At 60.1% G+C, this 12,162-nt stretch overlaps 1 protein-coding gene across 1 annotated transcript; it reads right to left on the bottom strand.

Moving 5' to 3' along the window:
• Positions 1-614: 614 nt before the first annotated feature.
• PHC2 (polyhomeotic homolog 2) lies at positions 615-10,266 on the bottom strand. Its single transcript, XM_062507629.1, has 14 exons — positions 10,123-10,266; positions 9,883-10,041; positions 9,734-9,811; positions 9,488-9,649; positions 8,802-8,906; positions 8,520-8,733; positions 7,723-8,051; positions 6,493-6,652; positions 4,902-5,095; positions 3,375-3,504; positions 3,145-3,259; positions 2,586-2,727; positions 2,122-2,416; positions 615-1,659 (listed from the first exon to the last, which is right to left on the bottom strand). The coding sequence occupies exons 1-14, from the start codon at positions 10,264-10,266 to the stop codon at positions 1,505-1,507; spliced, it is 2,382 nt and encodes a 793-aa protein (XP_062363613.1). The 3' UTR covers positions 615-1,504.
• Positions 10,267-12,162: the final 1,896 nt, after the last annotated feature.

Genomic DNA, 12,162 nt, shown 5'->3' with positions numbered 1-12,162 from the left:
GGGGAGGGCCTGGTCCCTGTGGGGCTGCAGGAGGGGAGGGTGATGCTGTGGGACCTCAGCAGGTGTATTGTCCCAGAGTTTCCCCAGGGAAAGGGGTGGCACAGTGCTTGGTGACAGGCACACACCGGTCACTGGTGTCTCAGGGTGAAGCTGGCTCCCTGTCCTGTTGGGAGGGGGGTGCAAGTGACCCACTGCTGGGTACACCAGCTCTTGGGACAGTGGCCACCACTGCTGGAGACATCTCACTGTGGCCTGGGACACCTCACCCTGGCCATGATCTCTGGTGAGACCTCCGAGTGTGGCCTACCCCAGGGAGAGCTCAGTGTGGCCACCTGGGGACCCTGCAGCAACCTGTCACCACCTCCTGGGACACCTCATTGTGGCCACAGCTCTAGGGTCACCACACTGTAGCCACCAGCCTCAGGGACATGTCACAGTAGATACCATCTCCATGTCCACCAGCTCTGGGGACACCTCAATACAGATGCTACATCCAGGGACTCCTCACCAGGCCCATCACCTCCAGAGTTGTGTCACCCAGACCATCTCCAGGGACATGCCACCATGTCCCCTCCTGTCTGCCTCCCCACCTCACCTATTTCAGTACTCTTGTGTCCGTCCACCTAAGCACTGGGGGTCGTCTGGAGGTGTCTGTCACCACAGGCTCCTGGGAGAACATCACCCTCACATCCCAGCATGGGGGGCAGCAGGGAGCTCCACGCTCACACAGGTAACACACACCACCACCCCTGAATCCATTGCCCACAGGCAGTCCCACCCCCCACAGCAGCACTTTAAGACATCCCTGAGTTGCTGCCTCAGTTTACATAAAAAGAAATTTGGGGGTGGGAAGTGAAGAAAACTGGGAGGGTCCCAGAGTGTTTTTAAGTGTTTATTAAAAACAAAAACAAAAAATCAGGAAAAGGGGGGTGGGGCCATATCGTTTTTTTCAATGTTTTTTTCTTTTCTTAAAAAGACCGTGCTGGCTGAGGGGGGAGGGGGAGGCCCCTCACCACTGTCCTCTGCTAAGGTGCCCCCAAAACAGCCCAGTGTGTGGGGGTATGTGAATGGGGGGGTGACACCTCCTCCACGCCCCCCACCTCTCCCTGACCCCCTTTGGCAGGGGGAAGTCCAAGCCTCCCTGGGGGCCCCAATCCCAGATGGGGGAGGGAGCACACGTTAAGGCAACCATTCTGCTTGGCTCTGCTGACTTGACAGTGAACATGGGAGGACACATGGGGACCCCCGTCCCTGCTGAAGAGGGGGGGGGGGTGGGGGGGGGGCGGTGACTACCCCAAAACTGGGGGATGGGGGGGGATGGGTGGGTTCTAGAGCTAGGGGCTATTTACACCCCCCAGGGGGGCAGAGGAGGTGGGGTGTGCTCACAAGTGTCTTCCCCCCCTTGCCACCTCCCCGGGGCCACGTGGAAGGTCAGGGGTCCTGCAGGGGTCCTGGGAGGGTCGGGGTCCCACAGGGGGAGTGGGGTCCTATGCCCCCCCCCCCCTCAGGAGTCCTTAAGCATGTTGATGCGGGCATAGATCTTGAGCGCGGGCCCCAGCTTGATGTTCATGGTGCTCATGAGATGATCCTCTTTGAGCAGCAGCAGCGCCTGCCCATCAATCTCCTGCGCCCGGAACTCCTCTGCGATCTCCTGGCAGCCTGTGGGGAGGGGCAGCATCAGCAAACCATCTCAGAGGCCCCAGAAATACAGTTAGGGGTTTCTCTGTGCTTCAATACCCCAAAAAATGTATTTAGGCAGTTATATGTAAATCCCCCCCCTCCAATTATCCTTTAGATTTATCTGTGATTAAATCCCCCTGCTCCCCCAAAATCCTCATGCGTTTGCAAATAGAATCTTCCCCCCCCCCCAAATATTTATGGAGTTGTGAGTAAATCATCCCCAAAAAATATATTTATGGGATTATCTGTGTGTAAATCCTATTCAAAAATATACTTAAGGGGTTCTCTGTGAATAAATCTACTCCCAGAAACACAATTTTGGGTTTATCCTTGAGTGAATCCCCCCTTGAACATGTCCTGAGGGATATAAGTCTTCCCAAAACCACACTTCTGGGTATCCATAGGTAGATCCCTCCTTGACCAACCAAGGACACTTCTCACCTGGCAGCGAGCGGATGAACTCATAAACGTCCTCCACATTCCACTTGCTGGGCTCGCTGGGCAGGAAGCGGTGACCAAGACCAGGCAGGTCACGGCCATGCACGTCTGGCAGCTCCATGTCCCGCAGCTCCAGGTCCCTCTCTCCCTGTCGGCGCCGTGAGGTAGAGGAGCTGGCAGAGATGGGCGACAGCGGCTCCTCGTAGCTGGAGTTGTCAGAGCAGCGGCTGGAATCCTCCTGGCTGTGGTTGAGCTGCAACGACGCCGTCACCGACCCCACTGGGACAGACCCCGGGGGCTGCGGAGGCAGCGCTGGCCTCAGCACTCACCCCCGTCCCCAAAATTCAGGGACAAACCCCAGCCTCAGTGCCCACCCCACAGATCGGAAACAAATTCCAGCCCCAAAGCCATACAATTAAGGACAAACCCTGGCCTCAGCTGGGGAAAAGCTTCTGCCCCCCCTATACCTGTTTCTTGCTGTCCTTGCTCAGGGGTGGCAGGGTCCCTTTGCAGCTGCGGCGCCGCCCATGTGGGGGCCCTCCTGGTTTCTGGAGTTTGCTGCGATCTGGGTGGAACAATCCCACCCTCTTCGTGCAGCCCACATTGTACCTGCAACGGAGCCACGGGTCATGAAAGGGTCCCTGCTCCACTGGGGGAATTCTGGGGATACCTCTACCCCACTGAAGAGCGGGAGGGTGATTTTGGGGTTACCTTTTCACCACTGGGTGGACATTTTGGTGTTACCCCTCTCATGCTGAATGGATTTTCAGGTTACCTTTACCCTGACAGGTAGATTTCTGGGGTTACCTCTACTCTGTCAAGTAAACTTTAGAATACCTCCACTCTGCTGAAGAGGGTCCACACGGGTTTTCGTGTTAAATTTGCTCTGTCAGGTGAGTTGCGGGGTTGCCTCTACCATGCTTGGGTGGATTTTGGGGCTACCTCTATCCTGCTGAGGAGGGCCTGGGTGGATTTTGGGGTTACCTCTACCCACCAAGGAGGGGATGAGTGAATTTTCAGGGTTACCTCTTGGCACAGGCCATGGAGCAGAAGCGCTTGGAGCGCTTGAACTTGTAGGCGAAGTCAACGCGGCCACAGAGCTCACACTTCAACTTGGGGGGATTCCCCTCCTCTTTGGATTCTGGGGGGCGTGGAGGGACACCCAGAGAGAGAAACCAGCCAGCTCAGCTGGGGGACTCCGGGGGAAATCCCAGGGGGCTCCCAGGGGGCTGGGTGGGCTGGGGTTCGGGCGCTACCTTGCAGGTACGGCTCCTCCATGTCCGAGTCAGTGGTAGTGGTGTTGTCCTGTGGCGGGAGTTTGTCCGGCAGCAGCTCCTGCGCATACTGCTTGTGCAGGGCCCCCACCAGCAGCGAGGAGCGGCCCACCTGTGCAACAAACTTGGCTGCACCTGTGCCCCAGCACCACAAGGACTCCTTCCTGTGGCCATGGGGCTGGCAGGGACCATCCCAACTTCCCACACCCAGGGATGAGGGTGAGGAGAGGGGGATGTGTTACAAAGTACAGCTCTGCACCTTCCTGGGTGATGGTGACATGGGTGTGGATTTTGCATCTAAGTATTCTTTGAGGGTCCCATTCCCAACCCCTCAAATCTAGGAGCAATGATAAGGTGAGGAGGATACATTACCAGGAATAATTCTACCTACTTCTGGATGCTGAAGTGCTCAATAACAAGGGCAGGGGTTTGGGGGTTCATAACTGTCAGAGTGACCTACTCCCAACCCCCCCAAATCCCAGTGCCCCCTTCCCAATCCCTCAGCTCCAAGAAGGACAACAGGTATGTTACCAGGAACAGCTCTATCTCTTCCCAGATGATGGAAATGCTCAATAACATGGGTGAGGATTTGGGAGCTCATAATTGTCTGAGTGCCCCATTCCCAACCCCTCAAACGCAGGAACCCATTTCCCAACTTCCCACATCCAGGAACACAGACAGGTAAAGGGAGATGGCTTAGTCCTTTCCTCCTCAATAAGAAACTCAAAAATATGAAGATGTGGGGATTCACAACAGTATGGATGCCCCATTCCCAAGCCTTCAAATCCAGAAGCAAGGATATGGAGAGGGAGATACATTACCAGGAATGGTTCTGCTCCTTCCTAGACAATGATTTGCTCAATTTGGGGGTTCACAATTGTCTGGGTGCCCCACTCTTACTTCCCCAAATACAGGAGCCCCCCTCCCACACACACAGATCCAGGGTTAAGGATATGGATTGGTGGATATGTTACCAACAACAGCTCAGTCCCTTTCTGAATGATGAAAAGCTCAGTAACGTGGGGGAAGATTTGGGGGTTCACAAGGGCCTAGATACCCCATTCCCAACATCCCTCTGCCCCAGAAATAGCGGTAGGGATGGAGAGATACCACACTAGGAACACTTTTGCCCTATTCTCAATCATGAAGCTTTCAACACATGGCTGGAGGATTTGGGGGGGGGGAGGGGGGGGCGGGGTGTCACGATTTGATGCGCCATTCCCAACCTCCCAAATCCAGGAACTGGGATACTTTACGGGGAACAGCTCAGCCCTTTCCAAACTGACAAAACTCTCAATAACATGTGCAACGATCCAGAACCCAAATCGTGGGATAAAACTACAGATTGCAGGACATGTTACGGGGAACAGCTCAGCCCTTTCCTGGATGACGAAGCAGGGGAGGATTTGGGGGTTCAAGCCCGGCTGTGCACCGCATTCCCAACGCCCCAAATACATGAGACTTCTCACCGTCCCCAAGCCCCGGCTCTGGGAGAGCGGGATACGTTACCGGGAAGGGCTCGGCGCCCTCCTGGATGACGAAGCCCTCGATGACGTGCGTGAGGATCTGGGGTTTCACGATGGCTTGGGGCGGTTTGTTCTCACCATTGTGGGGGGCGGCACCGGCGACGGTGGCGGCAGCGCTGCCGGAGCCCGAGGTCATCCCGGGAATGCGGGGCTGCGCATGGAGGCGCTCGGGGGGCTCTGGGGACAGCGGGGGACACGCGGGGTGAGGGGCGGGCGCTGACGCCGCGCTGACGCGGGGCCGCGATTTCCATACAGCTGGAACGGGGAGCAGCTGCTGCCGCTCCCAGTGCCACCAGTGCCGCCCGGAGAGCCCCGAGCGGCCCTTGAGGGGCTGCGAAAAGGGTTAAAGAGCCCCTCAAAATAACCGGAGTGGTCCGGACACATCCCCCAGCACAGAGCAGTAAAGCCTCAGTGCGTCGCTGTAAGGCACTAGTAAGGCCGCATCTGCCCCACTACAGCCCCAAGAGGGCTCGATCTACCCCGAAAGCCCGATCTCCCCCAGGAAAGCCCTAACGACGCTCGATCACCCCCGGAAAGCCACGATCTTCCCCAGCAAAACCCAGTTCGAGCCCAGAAAGGTCCCAGTGTATGCCAATAAAGCCGCAGCAGGGCCCGATCTACGCCCGTAAGATCCTAATAAACCCCAGTACTCTCCAGTAAAGCCACAGCACAGCCCAGGCAGGCCCGATAGCTCCCAGCCCGCCCGACTCCTCTCCCCTCGAGGCCGCCTCAGCCCGGCTGGACCATCAGGCCGCGCAGGCCCCGGCAGCCCCATCACCTTTGTCCGGCGGCGGCTGCTACCGCTGCCCCCGCCCCTCCCTCAGCCGGGCCGCGGGGCCGGACCGGAGCCGGGGGCGGATGCGGAAGTGAGGTCAGAGCCGCGGCCACCCGGGCCGGGCCAAGGCCCCGCAGTCGGCGCTCACTCACCGGGCGCTCAGGGGGTCGGGGGGGCCATGTCGGGGGGGCCGGGCCGGAGCTGCTGTGGGAGCGGCGCCGGGAGCACGGCCAGGGCCGAGCGGGGACAAAGGCGGTGGCGGTGGCGGGACCTGGCGCGGACACGCCCCCACGCACCCATTGGCGGGCGCTGTCGCCGCGCGCGCCCGGAGCCTCGCAGAACGGACGCGCCCTCCCCACCAGACCCCGCCTCCCGCGTCCCCGCCATCGGGGGCGGAGTCTCTCCCGTGAGGGGCGTGGCCTCACAGGATTGCTCACGCCCCCACCCTTGTTGCCCCCCCCCCCCCCCCCTCACGCAGCTGGGGCGGAGCCCCCAGATGCGGCCACGCCTCCTCAGCCGTCGCTCCAGAGCCGCGCCTACAAGAACGGGGCATGGCCACGCTCCGGTTCCCCGGGCGCTCTCGGGGCGTGAGGCCGAGGCGCCCGCGCTCCTCCCACGGGCAGCGGCAGCCAGCCCGTAGCCCTGTGTCAGCCGCGCGTGACACTGTGGACACGGGCGGGCTGAGAGACCTTCCCGCAGCACAGCCCAGCCCCGCCCTCAACGTCCCCCTTTGCTCTTCGGGGCTTGGGGATGCATCACCCCATGAGTGGGTGCCTGTGGGAGCGGGGCGGGAGCTTACCGTCCGTGAGGGGCCGCTCGCCCTCGGGGGTGTCGGGGCCCGGGGGGGCGACGGGCGGCGAGAGGGCGGGGGGCTGCGGCGGAGCGGCAGGCGGGCTCTCGGCGCTCCTCGGCACGGGCAGCAGGTCCCGGCAGGCGCCCTCGGGGACCCCGAGGGAGGGCTGTGGTGGCAGGGACACGCGTGGGCAGGGTCAGGTGTGCACACACATGGGCGGGGGTCAGGTGTGCACACGCACGGACGGGGGTCAGGGCAGATGCGTGTGCAGATGTCACAGGAACATGCACCTGCATGGCTGGAGTGTGCACACCCGTGCATGGGTCACACAGAAGTGTGCGCCTAGAGTGGGCGTGTACATGTACACGTAAGTATCAGGCACGTATGTCCAGACACACCTGATCTGGCATGCACATCCGCACAGACGTGCATGCAGCCTGCGCACAGCCCCATAAACACAAACATGCATGGGTCTGGCATGAGCGTCACACACATGCACAGGCCAGACACACATGGATTGAGCACATGTGCACACACACGGGTCAGGCAGGCACTTCGGCACTCATGTGCATGGACCAGGCACACATGTGGCTCTGAGACTTGTACATGCACATGCATGGACCTGGAGTGACTACACAACATATGCAAGGAACAGGCACACATGCACATATACACGGGCATGCATCTGGCAAAGCTGTGCACACACACGTGCATGGGTCAGACATACAAGGATCAGCCACATGCTCCCCACATCACAGGATCAGGTACACACAGACATGTAAGTGCCATGGACGGGGCAAACCTGTAGGCACAAGTGTGCATGGAGCAGGTACACACATGCAGTGTGGCCTGAGCGTGCACACCTGTACACCTGCAGACTGACATGACAGCTGGGCCCCATGCACATTTCAGGAACACACATGCACACACACATGTGCAGGGATTGTGCACTTGCACACATCTGACTCAATACCCCCCACTCCCACTCCAGCACCCGCATTCCTTATTCCCTCCCCTGAGATCCCCCCACCAAGGGGCTTGGGGGCCCCTCACTGTGAGAGTCTAGGGGGAGTTGATGGGAGGTCTGCTGGGAGGTTTGGAGGCCCCTCACCATAAGGGTTTGGTTGGTGCTTTGGCAGGAGATTTGAGGTCTGGGGGGCCCTCACCGTGAGTGTTCTAGGGGATTTTGGTGGGAAGGCTTGGGAAAGCTTTGGGGGATGTTTGGGGTCCCCTCACCGTGGGGCCGGCGGGCTGCAGCTGCAGGATGACAGCCGAGGCGTGCTGGAACTTGCGGGGGGCAGCGTGGCAGCCAGGGTGCCCATTGGGGGGGCCGCCCTCTCCCCCCGCTCCCTGGGGGACTCCTGTTTTGGGCTGGGGGGCTGGGCCGGGGCTGGCAGGGGGTAGGGGCTGGAGCTGTGGGGCAGTGGGGGGGCCCGAAGGGGGCTGCCCACGTGGGCCCAGCTGCTGCTGCTGGATGACAAACTGCTGCTGCTGCGGCGGAGGGTGCGGCTGCATCGGCTTCGGCGGCTGCTGCAGGAACTGGGGGGGCTGCAGCGGGGCATAGGCTGTGGGGACAGCAATCAGGACAGAGATGCCCCCTCATCACCAGCACCTCAGCCCCAAGGGACCCACCCCCAGGATCCCCCTCCAGGAGGCTGCTGCTCACTGTATCTGTTCCCTCTGGTGCCCTTGGATAATCAGCTTTGCCAGCTTCTGCTGCTGATGTGGGAAGCTGCACTCAGGCTGTCTGGGTCCCCAATTTTGGGAGCCATGCCAGTGCAGCATCCCAGACTCCAGCAGTCCATGGAGTCCCCTGGCTCAAATCCTCACTGCCCCAGCCCCCTGCAGCTCACAGGACCCTAGGATCCTATCGGTGCTTAGACCCTCCCTGCCAGTGAGGGGATGGACCCCCTGTTCAGGCAGGTGACAACGTACAGGACACACCAGTGTGGGCCATCACTAGGTTTCAGAGTGAATAGCCCGTGACTCCCCCAGCACCCAGGGGTGTCCCCTGCCCCAGAGCAGCCCCTTACCTGGGGTGATGAGCGGGTGGGTGACAGCGGGGGCGGTGGCGCGGGCCAGGGCATGGGTGCGGCCCTCGTGCCCCTCGGCCTTTTTGAGGTGCTCGGCGGGGGGGTCGGGCGGGGCCCCCCGGGGGGGGCCAGGCCGGGGAGGGGCACCCCCGGGGGGCTTCATGGCCAGGGCAGGGAGGTGGGGGCCGGCGGGGCGCAGGGCCAGGCTGTGCACCTGCAACGGCAGTGGGTCAGGGGTGCCAGGGCAGATTTTGGGGGGCTGGCAGGGGCGTGGAGACTCACCTGAGGGGTGGTGGGTGGTGGGGCAGGTGGCGGGGCCGGTGGAGGGGCCGGTGCAGGGCTCTCGGGCCGGACGGCGCTGACAGGGCCCGTGGGTGTGAAGATGAGCTGGGGACAGGGAGAGTGGGTGCACAGCTCACCATGTCAGGGATGGCACACCCAGTGTGTCCCTCCTCTGTGCCCCTACAGGGTGGCACACGGGTATCTCTCTATCTATGTAGGGTAGGAAGAGGCACGCCCAGTGGGGTGGAGGGCACCCTCTAGGGCCCCAACAAGCCCCCAAAGGCAAAGAGCACCTGCTTGGGCACCCCCAATAGGGCTCTGGGTGCCCTGTGGGGTCTGGGCATCCCCTGTGGGGTGGGGTGGACCCTATATGGGGACTAGGCTCCCACAGCAGAGCAAAGGCACTTCATGAAGTCTACACACTTCACAGCAGGGTGATGGGCACCCTGTGGGGTACTCAGACCCCCAGGAAGGTGGAGGGTGACCCATGGGCACTGGGCACCCTATGGATTTCCCATGGGTCCTGGGCATGCCACACAGAGCAATGAGCACCCCTACAGGGTCATAGGATGGCCACGGGCATTCTGTGGGTCCTGGTCATCCTACAACAGGATGATGGGCCCCCTAATGGTCCTGGGCATCCCATCAGGATGCTGAGGCAAGCCATGTCCCAGCCCTGCCCTTACCATCTGTGCCCGCAGGTACATCTGGGCCTGGCTGGCAGTGAGGGCAGGTGAGGCAGTGTTGCCCAGCAGTACAGCCTGCTGAGCGATGCCTGATGCCCCGGGACCCACGCTCTGTGCCCGGTTTAGCAGCTGTGCCGCTGCCGGCGACGTTGCCAGATTGATCTGGAATGGAGCATCAGGAGAAGGTCAGGGTGTTGGCACAGGCAGGCACGGTCAAGGTGGGTGCTGAGAGGCCAAGGGACTCACCGTGGGCTGCTGTGTCGGGGCTGGCTGGGTGCTGTTGGCCCCTGAGGAGCTGCTTTGCCGGTTCGCCGCCAGGCTTGCCTTGAGGAAAAGCCAAAGGTGAAGGGTGTGCCAGTCTCAAGGGACCCTCAGTGCCTGCAGGGTGCCCATACCTGCTGGACAGCGGCCAGGCTCTGGAGCTGGGCGCTGGTGAGGTGCTGCTGCTGGAGCGCGGCCGTCTGCAGCATGAGGTGCTGCTGCTGTGCCGCGTACATCTGCTGCAGGTACTGTGCCGCTGTGTTGGGCTGCCGGTGCAGCGCCTGCTGGATCACCTTTGGGGGGAAAATGTGGCCCCAGGCTGCACCACGAACCCTTGGTGCCCCCCAACCCTCCAGTGCCCCCTAGCCCCGTACCTGCACGGTCTGGCGGTCGGGGATGCTGCTGTAGACGGAGATCTGGGGCCCGGGCGGGCGTGTGGCTGTGGTGCTGGCAGGCGCTGGGGCTGTGCCACTGGTGCTGCTGGCAGGAGCCGGAGCTGGGAGCTGCTCATTCTCCATGGCAGGGCCGAGGCAGGATGGAGGAAGTGGGCCAGACTAGAGCTAAGCGGGAGGAACCAAGTGAGGGGGTATCCCTGGCACCTCATGTCTGGTTGAGAAACAGGGGGCTGGAATCACAGAAGAGGAGGAAGGTGGAGTAGAGGAAGAAGGATGGGAGACCCTGTGGTTTCTCCTCTACCAAAGTGGGGGTCAGCACCCCATGGGAAATGGGGAAAGGGAGCATGGACAGGAGGATGGATGGAACAGAGGAAAGGGAAGGACAGGAAGAAGGATGGACAGAGGGAAGGCTGGAAGGCAGAGATGGAGGTGAGGAAATAGGGATGGATAGAAGGATGGACTGGAGGAAGAGAGGGATGAAGGGGTGGACAGACAAAAGGAAACAAGGGTAGAAGGGAAGCAGGAAAGAGAGAGATGGACAGAGAGAAGGAAATGGGGAAGGGGAGGAAGGAGAGAAACCAAGGGAGTTATGGAACTAGGAAAGGGCAGACGTAAGGACAGGAAGCAGGAAAGGGATGAAGGATGGAAGGACAGAAAGAATGACAAACAGGAGAAGGAAAGGGATGGACAGGATGGATGGAACGGGCAGGATAAATGGAAGGATGGATGGGCAGAAAGAAAAACGAATAGGAGGAGGGAGGGAAAGGATGGATGTAAGGACAGAGAAGTAAGTAAGGAAGAAGAGACAACAAGGACAGGGAAAGACGGAAGGAGGGATCAAGGATGGAAGGAAGGATGGACAAGAAGACAGAAGAAATGACAGACAGAAGCAATGACGGCTCTAAGAATGGAAGGAAGGAATGATGGATAGATAGAAAGATGGACGGAATGAAGAAAGGATCCAAGGATAGAGGGAAATGCTGAAAAAAAGCAGGGAAGTGAGGCACCAAGGGATGGAGGGAAGAACAGACCAGACACGAGGAAGTATGGACAGATGAAAAGACACAAAAGGCAGGAAGGGATGGAAGAAAGGCTAAAGGCACATAGGAGAGGGATGCAGGGATGCAAGGAAGAATGAACAGAGGAAATGGATGAGGGGAAGGGCAGATGGAAGGAAGAAGAGGGATGAATGGATGGCAGGACAGGTTGGACAGCATGACAGGAGGACAGGAGGAGGATGTGGACAGTGCTGTGGGGGCCAGAGAGGGGGGGTTTGTGGGTGGCACCTCTGTCACCACAGCCACTATAGTGGCCATGAGGCTCCATGGTCACTGATAGCCACCCACTGCCCCCACGTGTCAGGTGACCTGTGCCACCTAACTAAGCCCCTGCAGTGCCACCATTGCAGGACCAGGGACAACGGTGTGGGACACTACAGATTATGGACAGTGGCCACTGAGGGTGGTCTTGGTGGCCATGCCACAGCACAGCCCCATCAGGCCACCCCAACCTAGCACATGAGGGTAGCAGTGATGTCCAGACCTTGTGTAGCCCATGGGGCTTAGTCCCCTGAGATGCCACTGTCTCAAAGCAAAGGGTGGGACATCCATGTGTTCATGGGGGTGGCAGTACATGTGGCCTGTGACACTTCCCATCCTTCCACCTGCATCCATGGCACGTGTCCACCATCAGCTAGAGAGGTTTTAGGCAGCACCTTTCCCACCCTACAGCCATGGACCCGTTTTTTTCCCCTCTGGTGGCATCAGGTTGACATGGGGTCACCGCAGTGACTGGCACAGAGGGATCACACCAGGCCCATCTGGAGTCAATGCCCCAGGGGTGGGCACAGCCCAGGAAGCCCCCAGCAGCTCCCACACACTGTGGATCCAAGCCACTTGTCCTCACCCACACCAAACCCCACCAGGGAATTTTGTGTGTCAGATGGGGATACCTCACTTTTGACTCAGAGGTGAAGAAACCTGCTCCAAGTCCCCCCAAACCATTACACCCATCCAAAAT

The sequence above is a fragment of the Cinclus cinclus genome, chromosome 23 (assembly GCF_963662255.1).
Source record: "Cinclus cinclus chromosome 23, bCinCin1.1, whole genome shotgun sequence".
Classification (NCBI taxonomy): domain Eukaryota; kingdom Metazoa; phylum Chordata; class Aves; order Passeriformes; family Cinclidae; genus Cinclus; species Cinclus cinclus.
The sequence above is the reverse complement of the archived record's forward strand: the minus strand, read 5'-3'. Positions and strand labels throughout refer to the sequence as shown.

Excerpts from the sequence above, each read along its gene's own strand:
- PHC2 (XM_062507629.1), bottom strand. The coding sequence starts at position 10,266 with ATGGAGAATGAGCAGCTCCCAGCTCCGGCTCCTGCCAGCAGCACCAGT. Across the intron at positions 8,734-8,801 it reads CACCACCCACCACCCCTCAG|GTGCACAGCCTGGCCCTGCG; the intron begins GTGAGTCTCCAC and ends CTGCCGTTGCAG. Across the intron at positions 8,052-8,519 it reads CCACCCGCTCATCACCCCAG|CCTATGCCCCGCTGCAGCCC; the intron begins GTAAGGGGCTGC and ends CTGTCCCCACAG.